Source organism: Babylonia areolata, chromosome 24, assembly GCF_041734735.1.
Source record: "Babylonia areolata isolate BAREFJ2019XMU chromosome 24, ASM4173473v1, whole genome shotgun sequence".
NCBI lineage: Eukaryota > Metazoa > Mollusca > Gastropoda > Neogastropoda > Buccinidae > Babylonia > Babylonia areolata.
The window spans coordinates 34,091,621-34,109,072 of record NC_134899.1 but is presented as its reverse complement, the minus strand read 5'-3'; the positions used below and the strand labels follow the sequence as shown (position 1 = coordinate 34,109,072).

Below are 17,452 nucleotides of genomic sequence, written 5' to 3'. Positions count from 1 at the left end.
AAACGCCCTCACACATCCATCACACCACCACCCATCCCATCCCACCCCACCCCACCCAATCCATTACATCACACTACCATACGTGTGGTTCACACTCTGCCTCCCCCCCCCAAAAACCCCCACTACCCCCTCTACCCCCGCCCCCAACCCAACCAAACAAACCCCCCTCCCGCCCTCCTATTTGTATTTGCATTTCATTTTATCACAACAGATTTCTCTGTGTGAAATTCGGGCTGTTCTCCCCAGGGAGAGCGCGTCGCTACACTACAGCTCCACCCATTTTTTTGGTATTTTTTCCTGCGTGCAGTTTTATTTGTTTTTCCTATCCAAGTGGATTTTTCTACAGAATTTTGCCAGGAACAACCCTTTTGTTGCCGTGGGTTCTTTTACGTGCGCTAAGTGCATGCTGCACACGGGACCTCGGTTTATCGTCTCATCAGAATGACTAGCGTCCAGACCACCACGCAAGGTCTAGTGGAGGGGGAGAAAATATCGGCGGCTGAGCCGTGATTCGAACCAGCGCGCCCAAATTCTCTCGCTTCCTAGGCGGACGCGTTGCCTCTAGGCCATCACACCACCACCCACCCCAGCTACCCTTCCGCCCTCCCACTCACCCCTCACTCTCCTCATTCTGACGCAGGTGGCCGTTCCCTTGGACTCGGAGTCTGACGAGAAGAAGAAGCGCCGACGATTCGGGAAGCGCGGCATCGTGTACGCCATGTACCTGGATGTCGCTTCCCGCATCCTCTTCCCGCTCGTCTTCATCTTCTTCATCATGATCTACTGGGTCTACTACATCAACGCCCGGATCGAAAAACACCATCCCGGCAGAGAGAACGAGTGACGTCTGTCATCCCTGCCGACTTTTTTTTCTTTCAAGTGGGGGTGGAGAGAGGAGGAGGAGGAGGAGAGGAGAGAGGGAGGAAAACGCACCTTACCCACACACATATACAAGCGCCTGTACACACACACACACACACACACACACACACACACACACACATCCAATGCACACATTCACGCGCTGACGTCATCCCCACCATGTGGAGGACAGAGAAGTGACGTCAGCAATGGCGAGGAACGAATTACTGTGATGACGTCCTTAGGAGGATGAGGAGGAGGAGTGACAGAGGGCCGGAGAGAAAAAAGAAGATGAAGTGGAAGGAATGAGGAGAGAGAAGGGAAAGCATAATTACTGTAGAAAGTAAAAATGAACAAAAAGTTGGGGGAAGAGTGGAGTGGTGAAGGGTATCGTTTTGTCTTGACATTGTCTCATTGAGTGGTCTGAGTCGAAAATGTACTGAGTCGTATGCGTGCAGGCGAGACTGCACGAAATGTGTTTTTCTTTTCCTTTTATATATATATATATATATATATATATATATATATTTTAATACCCGGGTGATTAGTTTTCTTTGGACACAAGTGAAGGGATGAGCCCTCCCTCCCCCTACTTCCTTAACATGCTCGTTAACATTTTGACATCATTTGCCCTGCAGTCCGCACTTTCGACTGTGAAGGGAGGTAATTATTGTGGATGTGTAATGGTGATTTTTTTTTTTTTTTTTTTTTTTTTTTAACTGTTGATGTTGCTCAAAAAGCACACATTTTTTTGTCAAAGTTTCTCTCTCTCTCTCTCTCTCTCTCTCTCTCTCTCTCTCTCTCTCTCTCTCTCTCTCTTCTTATTTAATCCAGTTGTCCAAGAGGTTAAAAAAAATCAGAAAAAAGAACTGACCACTTAAAACCCCCACAACCCAATACCCACCACCGCTTACTCCACCCCCTTTTCTACAAATTCTGTGTCCCCGACCACCCCCCACACCCCATCCCCTCCCTACGCCACCGCCTCCTACGCCACACACACGTCACATCTTGATTCGTAGCGAATTGTTCCATTGCTACAAACAGCCCATACTAATTTTGGCACAAAATTTTGGCAAAAATGTATAACTATAGAAATAATCATAGTAATTATTGATAATTTATTAGTTCGTTGTGTGTGTGTGTGCGTACTATGCATAACCAGACTCATAACTTTTTTTCATGGTTGATTCATTTTTTTTTCTTTGGTCTTTTGTCCTGTAGTTAGGTAAGTCTCTCCACTGTTTTGTCTTTCTGTGGAGCTTCTGCCCATCTCAATGGAGTGGCAGAGTTCCATCTATCTCTATCTGTCTTTTTGTCTATCTATCTATCAATCTATCTATATCCATATATCCATATATCTTCCTATCTATCCATATATCCATCAAGCTTCCTATCACTCTGTCCATCTATCTTCATATCTATCCATATATCCGTCTGTCTCCCTTATCCATCTATCTTGCTATCTATTTATCCACCTGTCTCTCTATCACAGTTCGGAGGAAAACGGGGGCACCAGCCAGGTTGTACGCTGCTTGATTGGGGGTGTCAAAGGAACGCGGGCTATACAGTTTGCCTCTGGCCTCAGATGTGTCGTGTAGCCATTGATTTGTCCCTTTCGGTTCGTGTGTAGGGGAGGGATAGGAGGGGGTGCGTGTACATGTGTGTGTGTGTGTGTGTGTGTGTGTGTGTGTGTGTGTGTGTTTGTTTATCTGTGATCTAAACTGTGTGTGTGTGTGTGTGTCTGTTTGTCTGTGATCTAATGTATGTGTGTGAGTATGTGTGTCTGTCTGTCTGTGATTATGTATGTGTGTGTGTATGTGTGTCTGTCTGTTTGTTTGTGATCTATGTATGTGTGTGTATGAGTATGTGTGTCTGTTTGTTTGTTTGTGATCTATGTATGTGTGTGTATGAGTATGTGTGTCTGTTTGTGATATATGTGTGTCTCTGTGAGTATGTGTGTCTGTTTGTTTGTGATCTATGTATGTGTGTGTGAGAGAGAGAGAGAGGGTATGTGTGTATGTCTGTCTGTGATTGTGTATGTGTGTGTATGTGTGTCTGTTTGTTTGCGTGTGTCTGTTTGTGATATATGTGTATATGTCTGTTTGTCTGTGATCTAAAGTATGTGTGTGTGTGTGTGTGTGTGTGTGTGTGTGTGTGTGTGTGTGTTGTTGTTGTTGTTGTTGTTGTTGTTGTTGTTGTTATTGTTGTTGTTGTTACTTTTTCTGCTTACTCTGACCGGTTGAGACGAATCCGTTTCGTCTTTGGGTTCCTCTGTGTGTGTGTGTGTGTGTGTGTGTTTTGTTTTTGTTGTTATTTTCTCTGCCAACTGGTTCCTGTTTGCCTGGACCGTCTTATCTGTCTGACGGTGCACGGGATTTCAGCCCTCGGTAATGTTTGAGGAAGCGATCCATCTCTTTGTTTTACTGGTTCCTGGCGTGCGAGAATGAAGTGTCCGCTTGCTCTGTTGTAGTCATCGAAAGTCTTGAAGCCACCATACCTTTATCGTATGGGTCGTGCGTGTGGAGTGCTGTTATTGTGTCATGTTGCTGCGGTTTGAGTCCTCGCTCGTTTTTCTGTTTCTTTTCTAATGACTCTGGCATGTCTTACGGTTCGTGTGTGTGGATTGTTACTTTATCCTCCCACTCCCTTTCAGTCCTAAAAAAAAAAGTCTTGAAGCAATCATCATCATCCCATTGTTATTCTGTTTCGATCTTCGAAATTTGGGGGATGGAGCAGGTCGTAATTGTTTTCCATCCGCTTGCCACCTTCCAGTCTCTCTATAGTTACTGGGAGGGAGGGATGCTAGTGTTTTTGTCCAATCTTCCCATTTCAGTACTCTGAAGTCTTGAAGTCATCATATCCTTGTCTTTAGGGTTGTGTGTGGTTGGTAGGCCTTTTTTTTTTTTTTTTTTTGATACATTTACTGTGGTTTCAATTTTCTGCTGCCTGCTGACTTTGAACACTACCCCTGTCGTCTTTTGGTTTGAGTGTATAGATTTTTAACTCGATCTGTGTACGCCGCACTGTTTCAGATCGGCAGATATAATGATGTCGCATGATGTAAGCGATGTAAGTGTTGCTTCTTGTCCATGTTGCTCAAATATTTTATCAATCCTCGCTCTGTCATTCTCTCCCTGTCTGTCCTTCCATCTATCACTCATTCACATACACACGTTATGTGAACATCTTTTCCCAAATTCGAGACATACTTCGTCCTCATTAAGACCTTGCGACAGGTAAGCTACTAGTTCTCTGAAAGATATTTCCCAATTTCGACACGCACAAGATCTCATAAAAGATATTTTACAAATTCGACAAGTACTAGTTCTCTGAAAGATCTTTCCCAAATTAGCAGTCTTCACAAAGGAGCGCGGTATTGTTTCATACAGAGGTTGAACATTATAACAAAAGAAGCAGACAGGGAGATAACTCCAAGTTCTTTTCTTCTTTCAAACCAAAGAACCACAGTTGAAATAGATTAGCAATGAATTCCCGCCATTTGTTCGTATGTCTTATTCATTCGTTTGTTTTTGTTATGGTTGCTGTTGTTGTTTTCTTTTTCCTTCTTTTTTTTAAGGTTGCAGAATATCTTTGGATCGATACATGCTCGTCTTTTATTTTCCTTGTTCTAGTTCCCATTATAAACAGTGAGCACATTGCGCGATGATTTTGTTTGTAAGTTGTTTGTGGTCACACTCTGTATTGCACCTCGACAACCCAGACTGAGGCTCAGCTTGTGCAAAGCACTTTTATGGGATGCAAATATTTTATGCAGATGTAGACTTTAAGAAGTGTGTGTGTGTTTGTGTGTGTGTGTGTGTGTGTGTGTGTGTGTGTGTGTGTGTGTGTTAGCTATAGGAGGTGGAAGGGAAACTGGGATGGCGGGTATGAAAGAGTATTTACGCATGTTTTCGTGTGAACGAAGTGCAACACTTTTGCAGTGTGCGTAGCTTCGAATCTACGTGGCGAGATTTCTGAAAGGGATGTGAAGTCTCCCCGTGTCTGTCTCATGAGAAGGAAGGAAAGGAAAGAAAGAAACACAAACCTAAAAGGGTGGGTCTGGAGGTGGGGAGTGGAGAGAATGAATTAAAGAAGCGTCCCAACCTGTTCATCGTGTAGAACTGATTGAATAGATGATGATGAATAAACATAATCATAATTTGTCCGAGGCCAGTGTACAGTGGCCAGTTGAAAACAGCGGTCTCGTTCTTGTTGTTGTCATCGTTGATGACTGTGACGAATATGACATTCTCGATGATGATGATGATGATGATGTTGATAGTAGCATTGGTAGTGATGCAGTTTCTTTTTCTCGGTTTGAATTACACTTTCTTTGTTCGTCTGTTTAGTAATATAACACGAAGGACAGAAAAAAGTGGGAGGGTGGATGAAAGAATCAATCAATCAAGCAATCAGTGTGTAAATGACTGAATTATGAACGAGTATTTTATTTTGGTGGGGCCGATTTTATCAGTCACAAGTACCCATAAAATGGAAATTTACATCTGCGGTTAGTGTTACCACGACTTTGACTGCTGCTGCTGCTGCTGCTGCTGCCACGTTTGCTTCTTTCACTCTTTCTTTCCTTTCTTTATTATGTCCTTATTTCTGTTTTTGTTTGTTTCTTTACATATTTATTCATTTATCTATTTCTTTTTTATTCATTTATTTGTTTCTTTGTTTATTTACTTTTTTGTTCATTTATTTCTCTGTTTATATTTATGCTCGCTTTGTAAAACATAAAGCCGCTATGTTGATTGCTAGGAAATACGACCTTTGTACGTATCTATTCGTGTTTCATTCATTTTTGTTGTTTTTTCGTTGTTTTTTTTTCTTTCTTTCTTTCTTTCTTTGCTTCTTTTAATCTGTCTTCCTTTATTTTCTGTGTGTCTTTATTCACTTATTTTCTTTCTCTTTCTTTTCTTCACTCCTTCTTTCTTCCCTGTCTTTCTTTTTCTTTCCTTTTCAGTCTATTCTTCTTGTCATTGTTTCTTTTTTTTAACGCACTGTTTTTGTATTGTTTTTATTCCAGCCGTAAAGAAGGCTGCAAAAGGTAGTTCTTTTCAGCTCACAGGGTTCTGCGTTTTCACGACAAATGTCCAAAAACCGGTGTTCGTCATTACAGTTTTCTAATTCACGTTTTTTTTAAAAAGACGGATTCAGACTCAGATTCACATTTTCCATAATGACGTCTCTGAGAATCACAGTTATCAGATTCACGTTTTCCAGAATGACGTTTCTGAGAACCACAGTTATCAGATTCACGTTTTTCAGAATGACGTTTCTGAGAATCACAGTTATCAGATTCACGTTTTCTAAAATGACGTTTCTGAGAACCATACGAGAAAAACATTTTCTAGAATGACGTTTCTGAGAATCACAGTTATCAGATTCACGTTTTCCAGAATGACGTTTCTGAGAACCACAGTTATCAGATTCACGTTTTCCAGAATGACGTTTCTGAGAATCACAGTTACCAAATTCACGTTTTCTAAAATGACGTTTCTGAGAATCGCAGTTATCAAATTCACGTTTTCTAAAATGATGTTTCTGAGAACCACAGTTATCAGATTCACATTTTCCAGAATGACGTTTCTGAGAATCACAGTTATCAAATTCACGTTTTCTAAAATGACGTTTCTGAGAACCATATGAGAAAAACATTTTCTAGAATGACGTTTCTGAGAATCGCAGTTATCAAATTCACGTTTTCTAAAATGACGTTTCTGAGAACCACAGTTATCAGATTCACATTTTCCAGAATGACGTTTCTGAGAATCACAGTTATCAGATTCACGTTTTCTATAATGACGTTTCTGAGAGCCACAGTTATCAGATCCACGTTTTCCAGAATGACATATAAGAGAAGCATAGGTATCCGTTTTTTTCCATAATGTCTGTTCTGAGAAACACAGTTATGTGATTCAAGTTTTCCAGAATGATGATTTTGAAAGCAACAGTGTCCAAATCATGTTTGTTTGGCTTTTTGCTTCAAGATTGACAATTCTAAGAATCACAGTTATCAGATTCACGTTTTCCAGAATGACAAATCTGAGAACCACAGTTTGCAGAATTACCTTTTCCAGAATGTCAGTTCTGAGAACCACAGTTGTCAGATTCACGTTTTCCACAATGATGATTCTGGGAACAGCAGGGGTCTGATTCATGTTCGTCAAGAATGTTAATTCTGAGAACCACGGGTATCAGATCCAGGTTTCCAGAATGACTCTTCTCATGATGATATATAGTCCTCTCTCTCTCTCTCTCTCTCTCTCTCTCTCTCTCTCTCTCTCTCTCTCTCTCTCATTGCTATTTCTCTTGCAAAACGCACGCGCACACCCACTTATTATTCCAGTATCAGTGAAAATATGTTTTTTTGAAAGTGTGTGTGATAAATTAAGCGTATTCATCTCGCCCCTTTCTCGCTGAGTAGTATTACTCTTTTTTCTGAATGATGTCATTGTTTCTGTCTCTCTCTGACTCTATGCCTATCTCTGTCTGTCTCTGTCTCCTCTCTCTCTCTCTCTCTCTCTCTCTCCTCTTTCTCTCTCTCTCTCTCTCTCTCTCTCTCTCTCTCTCTCTCGTTGTTTCTCTGTTTCTCTCAGTTTCACTCTATGTCTCTCTCTCTCTCTTCACCGAATGCGAGGGGCTGGATGCCAGAGAATCAACCTAACCTCGTAAATAAATAATTTTGTCTTGCCTTCTGCTTCTTCTCTGTCCGTCTGTCTGTCTCCCCCCCCCCCTCTCTCTCTCTCTCTCTCTCTCTCTCTCTCTTCCTCTCTCTGTCTATCTATCTAAATCCCCACCTATCATCTACTTTTCTTTCTAATTCTCTCAGGATGTATTTTCTTGCGTATAAAAAAAACTTGATTATCCCTTGACTGTATCACTTTTTGTACATAGTATACTGTGTCAAAATAAAAACAACAACAATATTTAAAAAAATCAAGAAAATCATTCATCGTTTACTCGTCATGCTGGTTCTCGTGTCCAAGTGTGCAAAGTTTGGCATATACGCGTATCTACTGATATGTAAACCAATTGTGATACATAATAACGTATGCAAGAGGAGTGGATGGCTGTGTGTTATTAACAATACCAGTCTCATGGCGATCGAGTTCTTTCATTCTGTCCATGTTAGACGTCTATTAACCACTGTACATAATTATTGCAGTCTGATGATTACTGTCATGTGTACTGATGCACTATCCCTGAGTTCTTGTTACAATGTGCCCATAAGCATGCTTTCCATTGTCGTAATGATTATGATTATTATGATTATCATTTTAACATTATGATGATGATTAGTATTATTATTATCATTATTACTTTTATCATTTATCATTTTGCTCATCCTTGTTTAAGGAACGATGTGTCTACAAACAATTAAGGCTCTTTCATTCATTCATATTATTATCACCACTACGCTGTCATTATCAACCATGATACGATTTGTATGTTTGTGATGCACTGATCTCTCCCGAGAGTTAAACATTACGTGCTCTCTCTCTCTCTCTCTCTCTCTCTCTCTCTCTCTCTCTCTCTCTCTCTCTCTCTCTCTCCTTTGGAACCAGACCAACAAGGACCATATTACGAGTGGAATTGGTCAATTCAGCATCACAAATATCTTTGAGTGCCAAACGCAAATGCACCAAACGAGTTTTTATTTATTTGCCATCAGATTGAAGAATTGTGACCCATAGCAACACCTTGGTGAATTACTGTTAGACCGCACCAGTGAACCTGCACTCATACGTGGTTCAGTTAAATGCCCACTGGAGAAAAACTGTTTTAAGCTTATTGATGGCAAAATTGTTTCTAAATGATTGAAAATGAGTTACCGAGGTTCCATTACCATCTTTTAAACGGACCTGGATCAGTCTTGTTAGCGACGTGAACGATTTAGCCTGGAATAAATGGTGACTGTCGGTGCCGTCTTTTGATCCTGTAATCCATGTCAGCGTTCGGTGGGTTATGGAAACAAGAACATACCCAGCATGCACCCCCCCGAAAACGGAGTATGGCTGCCTACATGGCGAGGTAAAAACGGTCATACACGTAAAAGCCCACTCGTGTGCATACGAGTGAACGCAGAAGAAGAAGAAGATTTGGACCACAACTAGGCTCTGTTTTTATTTCTTCGTTTTCTTTCTTCGTCTTTTTTTTCGGGATCATCTTCTGCGCCGTGTCAATGGCCTCACTCCACCACTCCATAATTCTCGCATGACTGAAAATACCACCACCTCTAAACCCTCCACCCCCACCACCTACAACCACTACCGCATTGATGTTGCTCTTCAAACTGGTCCTCGTTTTTATTTTCTTAGTTTCCCACATTCACGTTTTTTCCCCGTGTCTGGTTAGCTTGAGCTGTTTGTTGGTTGAAAGTTTTCTCAATCAAGCGTGCATGTCTTTCCGACAACAGAATTTTGTAACTAAGTTTGGTTTTTTTTTTTATATAAGCTGATGGTGGTCTGTGGGTTTGTTTTGTCATGTTAGGGCACTCTGTGATTAGACTGATTCTTTTCTTGTTAATAAATCATCCTGAAAAGTTTCCCTGAAGTCAGTGGCTGAGCAGCTGTGTGTGTGTGTGTGTGTGTGTGTGTGTGTGTGTGTGTGTGCACGAGTGTACATGTTTGTGCGTGTATGTACAGGTGTGTTTACGTGTGCGTTTGCATGTGTATCAGTCTGTCTGTCTGCACGTGTCTGAGTGTGTGTGCGTGTGTGTGCGTGTGTGTACGTACGTGTGTGTGTATATGTGTGTGTTTGTGTGTATGAAAGAAATTAAGAAAGAAAGAGATCGTACATGCTTGCAAGTGTGTGCACACGCGCGCATTTGTGTGCGTGTATGTGCAGGTGTGTGTGTGTGTCTGTCTGTACTTGTGTATGTTTGTATGCGTGCGCGCGCACGTGTATGTGTGTGAGAGAGAGAGAGAGAGAGAGAGAGAGAGAGAGAGAGAATGTGTAAATGAAACAAAGAAAGAGAGAGAGAGAGACGTGTGTGTGTCTGAAAGGGAGTAAGAGACAAAGAGGCAGAGATACTGAGGCAGACAAACCGACAGCGGCACATAAAGGTTGACAGACAGTAAGAGAGAGAGAGAGAGAAAGTGAGACAGGTAAGCAGACAGGCAGGAAAGCCAAGACAGACAGAGAGGGACAGAAAGGCTGACAGAAAATGAGATACAGCACACTATTCTACCAATGTCAGCAAAACTGGAAAAGTATGTTAGGTTTTTTTTTGGTTTAATTTGGGTTGGTTTTTTTGTTGTTTTTCTTTTTTTTTGCAACACTCTGCTTCTTTTACTTCACACCAGTTTTCAATGAACTTTGCACGCACAACTAGAGAACATGACAACCTTAGTTTCTGATGCCATAGTCACAGGTCATTGAAGTATATTTGCTCAACACGTGTACTGAGTCGGATGAGCGTAGGCACTGGAAAAGAAAAAGGAAGTATGGTTAAAAACGATCATGCACATTTTAGCTACATGTTTCAGGAGCATTCATGTTATTGCATTCTTCTTCTTCTTCTTCTTCTTTCTTCTTCTTCTTCTTCTTTCGTTTGTGAGCTGCTACTCCCACGTTCACTCGAATTTTTTGTGTGTGTTTTTCAAAACCAAAAGGAGACAACGAAAGAGACGTGCGTGTGTGCGTACGCGTAAGCAAGCAAGCAAGCGCGTGTGTATGTTTGCGTGTGTGATTGTAGAGGGGGTGTGCATGGGAATGTGTGTGTATACGCATGCGTATGTGTGTACGTGCATATGTGTGTGCGTATATATGTGTGTGCATGCACGCGTGCGTGCGCGCGTGTGTGAAAGACGTCTCTCTCTCTCTCTCTCTCTCTCTCTCTCTCTCTCTCTATCTATCTATCTATCTATAACACACACACACACACACACACACACACACACACACACACACAAACACAACACAACGCACACAACACAACACAACAAGCCACACACAACACAACGCAAACAATCTCTCTCTCTCTCTCTCTCTCTCTCTCTCTCTCTCTCTCTCTATCTATCTATCTATCTATCTATATCACACACACACACACACACACACACACACACACACACACACAACACAACACAACACAACACAACACAACACAACACAACGCACACAACACAACACAACAAGCCACACACAACACAACGCAAACAATCTCTCTCTCTCTCTCTCTCTCTCTCTCTCTCTCGTGGACTTACTAGGTGCAGGCAATGGGACAAGACTCGTTGGCTGACCCCGCTGCGTCGCCCAGGAAATCCTCAGCGTTGTTCTTACACTCTGTCACACAGGCACTGATCTTCTCCTCCTTGGTTCCACCCGTCTCCATTGGCAGCTTGCACACCACGGTCTGAATGCTCGCTGGAAAGTAGCCAGAGATATAATACACGTGACAGTGCCTGATATCACCGTCATGGAGAAGAAAATAACATCGCCAGAAATCGGTCTTATTTGATGTACGCTTGCTATGTAGCTATGTATTTTTTATGATATATTACATCATGGAACGGAAGATTTTTTTTAAAGGAAACAAAGGGGAAACTAGGACCAGCCGCCGTGGCGAAGTGGTTAGCGTCGCTCGCGGACTGACGGCTGGGAGGACGCGGGTTCGAATCCCAGCAGAGGTGGGTTTTTCGGCCCGTGGCCGGCTCCTACCCAGAGTTGAGAGTGCTGTGGGCTTAAATGGGGAGACTGGGACCACACAGTCGAGTGTCATCCACTTCAAGGATGTGTCTTTGGGTGTGTTGCTCTAATTACCTGACCAACACTTCAAGTGTCTGTATCTCTCGGGCCTGGTTAACGCCGGGATATCATTATGACAGGAAGTGTAGAGTACAGCCTTGTCACGCAGTCCCAAACCATAAATGGACCTCCATAGCAACATCGTCATCATCATCGTCATCCTCCTCCTCCTTCATCGTCATCAATATAAAAACAAAATAGTCTCAAAGGCTGTGGCCTTTCATGCCCTGCTCTCATGGTGACCTCAGTTTCGATACCCCGCCACTTCCGTGCTTGGAGTGAGTCCTGTCAATGTCGTCAGTATCGGCAGATTCATGGGGGGCTGTTGTTTGAGGGGCGTGGTGGCGGTCTCCACTCTGGGAGGGACGCTCATTCAGTCTGGCTCCGCGACTAAGCCATTATTGTCGTTAGTAGGGGGCTTAGTAGGTGGTGTCCTAAGTACGTTAAAACAGAACAGGCACCACTGAACACCACCGAAGTGACTCAGCAGCAGTGCAGGGTCTCCTCTGGTGTGTGGCCTCCTGGCGACCTAACATCGATGGTTCCCTGCGGACTGCCGACGCTGGAACTGCGATGGACGAACCCGGGTGTGGCCGTGTATGGAGGAATCTAAATGAGCGGCGTGGGAGTAATGCCACTGAAATGGTGCAGATGTTGGGGCAGCAAAAAGAAAAAAAAAGGGGGGGGGGGAACTAGGTGGATGGAGAACCCTTTGAAAAAATATTTAAATTCTAGTCATTTCAGAAAAGGAAGGAGGATGGAGGCCTTACAAATAGTCACATTTAATGAAGTACAGTGCAGACGAGTTCCGGGGGAAAAGAATGCCATGTCAAACAACCCGCCATTACTTAATCGTTAGAAGAGAGGGTAGTGGGATTTATTAGACTGAGCACCTGTAAACTTAAAACGCCAGAGACCTCGCGTATTAGGTCCAGATCATGATGAGCTGGGTTTTTCCTCCACCTTCAACAAGTCCTCGAGTAGTCAAGTTGTCAAGGCGAGGGCGATCTACTCCATCCAGACAAGAGAAGAAACCGAACTTCTCCCACACGACTTAGAAAGAAGCACCTTGAAAACATGGTGGCAAAACGTGGTGCTGATTACTGAGGCACTGGAGGGGACCAGGTCCACAAGCCTGATGTCAATCCTCAACCAGCGACGTCTCGGATGTTTAGGCCTTGCCCTCCCCCCTCCCCTCACCCCCTCCCTTCCCACCCCCCACCCTCTCAAAAAAATGGAGAAGGGATACCACGACGCAAAAGACTTGTATCATTAGGGAACTATCGCCATGGACCATGCTCAAACGACACAGACTATGAAAGAGAGAATCACGGTAGTCGAGGAGGGGCGAACCACAGAGGTGGTCGAGAACACAGGCGAAGGAGGAAGGCAGAGGTTGCTGCAGATAATTAATAGCTCCATTGGCCTGTCGAAGTGGGGAAATCACTGTAAGGCTGTTCGGCCATTGCAGATGTTGCTCGAGCTCCACGTAGTGACTTTCTACTAATATGATTAATTAAACTATTGTCTTGCATGACAGGCAGATGTCACCGCATCATCGTCATCAACACAACAACCACCTAAACAACAGTAACAATTAAAAAAACCAGTAACAACAACAACAATAATCAAAGAAGAATAAAAATGATGATGAGAAGAACACACACACACACACACACACACACACACACACACACACACACACACACACATACACACACACACCCCAAAACCATTTTCACATACCCTGGCCGTTGACCAGCACATCGAAGTCCTTCACCAGAGTGTGCACGGAGGCAGACAAAAGATTGGCGAAGGGGTCCACAACAGCGTGGAAGACGTTGGAGACGGTGTCAAATAGGAATCGTTTATCAGGCGCCGCTGCGTTTCCGGCCACCAGGCAGAGAAGGGAGACAACAAGGAGTGCTTTCATGGTGGGTTCTGCGATTCGTACGTTTCCGGAAAGCTAAAGGTTTGAAAAAAAAAAAAAAATAAACAAGAGAGGCAATGCCTTCAAGACTCACTTGTGATACACTTTTTTTTTTAAATCTAATCGTTAAGATGTGTTCTGTATTTGTTATTATAAAGCTTCGGGTTAAAAGAAAAAGAAAAAAGAAAAAAAGTCCTAACGGCAGATTCGAACCCCGCGTGTTCGGGTGAGAAGAAACTGTCTTACCCATTACACTATCATGGCTCCTGAAATGACGTTCAAAAATATAACATTTAAACATGCTTTTTTAAAGGGCGATAAATCGATTGCAGTATTCGCAGTGAGAATGCTGTTTAAATCATATTATTCTGGTGTATCTTGGGAATTCAAAAAATCTTTAAGGGCAATTAAAAATTCTTTGTAAGTCCGCGGTAAAGGAGACGTGGCTATCGCCGCAATCACTCTGCAACAGTTAGCCGTTTTCTCTGGATCTAGATAGATGTACAAGTTTAGTTACACCTGGTTGTCACGGTCGATTCAATTTCTCTTTTATGTTCATTCTAGTTTTATAGTTTTAAAGTTGATATGAAAATCGAGTATTTTGTTAAACTAATAACATGTAGAGCCAAGTACAAGTACTTCTAAACGTCGTATGAAGTGAAAAGGACTTCATTTTGAGAAAAGTCAAGACGAAATTTTTTACATTTCATCAATTCAAGGATATTAACTCTCATGGTTTATTATTTTTAACTGTGAATTCCGACTGATTATGTGGATATTTTTATGACAGTTTGGGGCATAATCCAGTAAGTGATGAGGCGTTCACAAATATTTCTCTGAATAAATATTTAACGGTCTCCTTCTCCAACTTTCCATCACAAGTTATCGTGTATTGTCGATTGAATATAGGATTGAACGAGGAGGTCAACAACTTGAAACAAAATGGCATCGTTCGCGTTCGCGAAGAATATGAGCACGGGCTGTGAATATGTATAAATATGTGTACGCAATTGATTTTTGCCCATGACCTTCAGGGCTCAGCCAATAGATCTATAATGTCCACTCGTCGTATTGATTTTAGTATTTTCCGAAAAAGACCACTTGGGCGAATGAACATAGTGAAAGCCCTGTACACAGAGTAAAACACACAAGCTTTTTATCTATTGAGTATAATTTCAAAATGTAATGTTTAAGATGAGAAAGATCAGTTTAAAGCAAATTAAGCCCCCTAGCATAAATTACAGATTAATTTCCCTTTTTTATTATCTGCACCAAAGACATGCAAAATGAATATAACTTCAATGCCTAGCAAAAGATGATAAAAATGACTGCTCTTGTTGTTGTGTCAGAATATCAGATCAAAGTGCCAATTTTAGAGAATAAAAAAACAAAACAAATATAACAGTAAATTCAGTTTGCATATAATTTGGCTTCTTTTTTTTCTTTTTTCTTTTTTGTGCCCATCCCAGAGGTGCAATATTGTTTAAACAAGATGACTGGAAAGAACTGAATTTTTCCTATGTTTATGCCCAATTTAGTGTCAACTGACAACGTATTTGCAGAGAAAATGGCAATGTTAAAGTTTACCACGGACACACACAGAGAGAGAGAGAGAGAGAGAGAGAGAGAGAGACAACCGAACACCGGGTTAAAACATAGACTCACTTTGTTTACACAAGTGAGTCAAAAATGGTGTATGGTGAATTGGGAAAGTACCGTTTATATGTAAAATCATGTATTAACACTATAAGATACGGGTTTAAATGACTTCAGATGGGTAGGCACAGAATGCTTCGTCAAGCGTATGAAATACAGCTTACTCTTGATCAAAATGGGAAAACTGGTAACAAATATGACAACTGTTACGTGAAGCAGGATTCAACATTGTATGGCTACTCCAGGATGTTGGCGATGCTCATGAAATTTGCACGTACATTTAGGCAAATATTGGTATGTTTATTCAAGAATGGGCTAGTGCCATTAAAGACAGATACGCAGGGTACAGATCATTTAAATCTATATGCAAAAAAGAAATATATTAATGCACTGTAGAAGGGGTATGTTTCATGACAAAGCCAAATAAGAGAGAAGAAATGATCAGCTCTTCTCCTGTTGTGTGCCGTCAATGAAGAAACTCTCAGAAGGTATGGTACTGGTTCCACCCCATCTCGATAACCCACCGCTGATCACTGTGCTCCTCTGATGCCTGGGTTTGTCCCGGATTACTTACTGGCTCCCTGTCTCACACCGAATAAAGTACAAGATCAGCACTCTATGCTACAAATGTATTCACAAATCAGCCCCTTCCTATCTCTGTGGCTGCCTTCACCTCTACACTCCATCTCGCTCACTACGATCAGCTTCGGATCCACTCCACTTACGCATACCCAGATTCAAACTCTCGACTGTTGGCCGCCGTTCTTTCTCTGTCTCTGGACCTTGCAATTGGAATGAACTTCCTCTTTCGCTTCGTCAAGTCTCTACACTCAGCTCTTTCAAGTCTGGCCTTAAAACCCACCTCTTCCCAAAATAGCCTCCCTTCCCTGCCTCTTCCTTGTCTTTAGTTTCTCCAGTTCTAGAGTTACGTGTGCGTGAGAATGACTGGTGCGAAAGCGCTTAGATTTGTCTATGCACAAGATTCAGCGCTATATAAGTACCATTATTATTATTATTACGTGCACTGTTCGTCCTCGAGCTTCGATAGTTTCTGTATCAACGTGAACTGTTTCTGCAATTTTTATCCCTGCCCGGTTCCTGCACATCACCGCCTTCATCCACAAAGGTACGCTCAGCACTGTTTTCATTTCCTTCTTCGCCCAACTGAGCCACAATGCTGTCTTTGTCCATGACAGTTCATATATTTCAATTTTACGACCGAGTTTAGGATATTAGATGGATCCATTGGGTTTCTGGGCTGTTTTAAAAACTGCATGGTTTGGGCATATGTGTATGCAGATAGTTACATTTCTCGAATCTGTCAAATTTATAGTTGTTCTTTCAGATGGCACAATGGTTGATAGAATAAAAAAGACGTTCTCTCTAGCTCTCTCCTCCCTCCCCCTTCCGGAATTACGGAACACGTGTTACCAGTTTCAATTTTTTTTTTTAAGCTTTTTTTTATTTTCCCATTTTTATAACTCATGGACAAATGACATGAAGGCATAAATGAATAAATACATATATTGGGAAAAGAGAGAAGACAAATCTGACAAAAACATAGTAACAATAGGAAAATAAAACAAAAACAAACAACAACATAAAAAAAACATTTTTTTGGAAAAAGTTGTATATTTCAAACTGTTGTATGCGTTGAATAGTCCAGTTGGTTGTTTATTGTAGGTCCCCACATGAACCTCTTTTCAAATAATAATCTACAGAAGTAGTGCATAAAATATTTGATTATTAATTTTTTGTCCTAACCCCGCTTCCCCCGTCCCGCCTCTCACACACACCCTTCCAATATTGTTTTTTCTTTCTCCATTCACTGACACTCACCATCTCCATTTTACATTGTGTACTCTATCTTTTCCACATTCTGTTCTCTCTCTCTCTCTCTCTCTCTCTCTCTCTCTCTCTCTCTTAGTCCCCTCCCCCTTGCCCCCCCTCCCCTCCACCTCAACCCCCCATTCATTCGAATATACAGAAATGTCGATTTCTAATTAACAATAACAATCATCATAATGGTAGAAATGATAATAATCCAAATAATAATAATATCATTTATTTTCAGTCTAATATCATCTTAGATGAACAGACTATAAATAAATAAACGAACAAACCCCCTCCCCCAAACATTCTCTTCCACAAGCTTGCTTCAGTGTTCAGAAGCAGACCAGTTTCAATATAAAACCATGTATATCAAGATGAATCCTTGTTCATATTTAAATTCATATAGTGCCA

General features: G+C 41.8%; 2 protein-coding genes across 2 annotated transcripts in view; one reads left to right on the top strand and one right to left on the bottom strand.

The window, feature by feature from the left end:
- Window positions 1-844, top strand: part of LOC143299121 (glycine receptor subunit alpha-2-like) — a 30,549-nt gene extending 29,705 nt beyond the window's left edge. Inside the window, exon 8 of the mRNA XM_076612251.1 lies at window positions 641-844. Coding sequence (XP_076468366.1) covers window positions 641-844 — 204 coding nt within the window. The remainder of the gene's footprint in view (window positions 1-640) is intronic.
- A 9,294-nt stretch (window positions 845-10,138) lies between these two features.
- On the bottom strand, window positions 10,139-13,555 carry LOC143299120 (uncharacterized). The gene is made up of 3 exons (XM_076612249.1): window positions 13,369-13,555; window positions 11,082-11,241; window positions 10,139-10,299 (listed from the first exon to the last, which is right to left on the bottom strand). The coding sequence occupies exons 1-3, from the start codon at window positions 13,553-13,555 to the stop codon at window positions 10,266-10,268; spliced, it is 381 nt and encodes a 126-aa protein (XP_076468364.1). The 3' UTR covers window positions 10,139-10,265.
- Window positions 13,556-17,452: the final 3,897 nt, after the last annotated feature.

Excerpts from the sequence above, each read along its gene's own strand:
- LOC143299120 (XM_076612249.1), bottom strand. The coding sequence starts at position 13,555 with ATGAAAGCACTCCTTGTTGTCTCCCTTCTCTGCCTGGTGGCCGGAAAC. Across the intron at positions 11,242-13,368 it reads TGTGCTGGTCAACGGCCAGG|CGAGCATTCAGACCGTGGTG; the intron begins GTATGTGAAAAT and ends GCTACTTTCCAG. Across the intron at positions 10,300-11,081 it reads TGTCCCATTGCCTGCACCTA|TGCCTACGCTCATCCGACTC; the intron begins GTAAGTCCACGA and ends TTTCTTTTCCAG.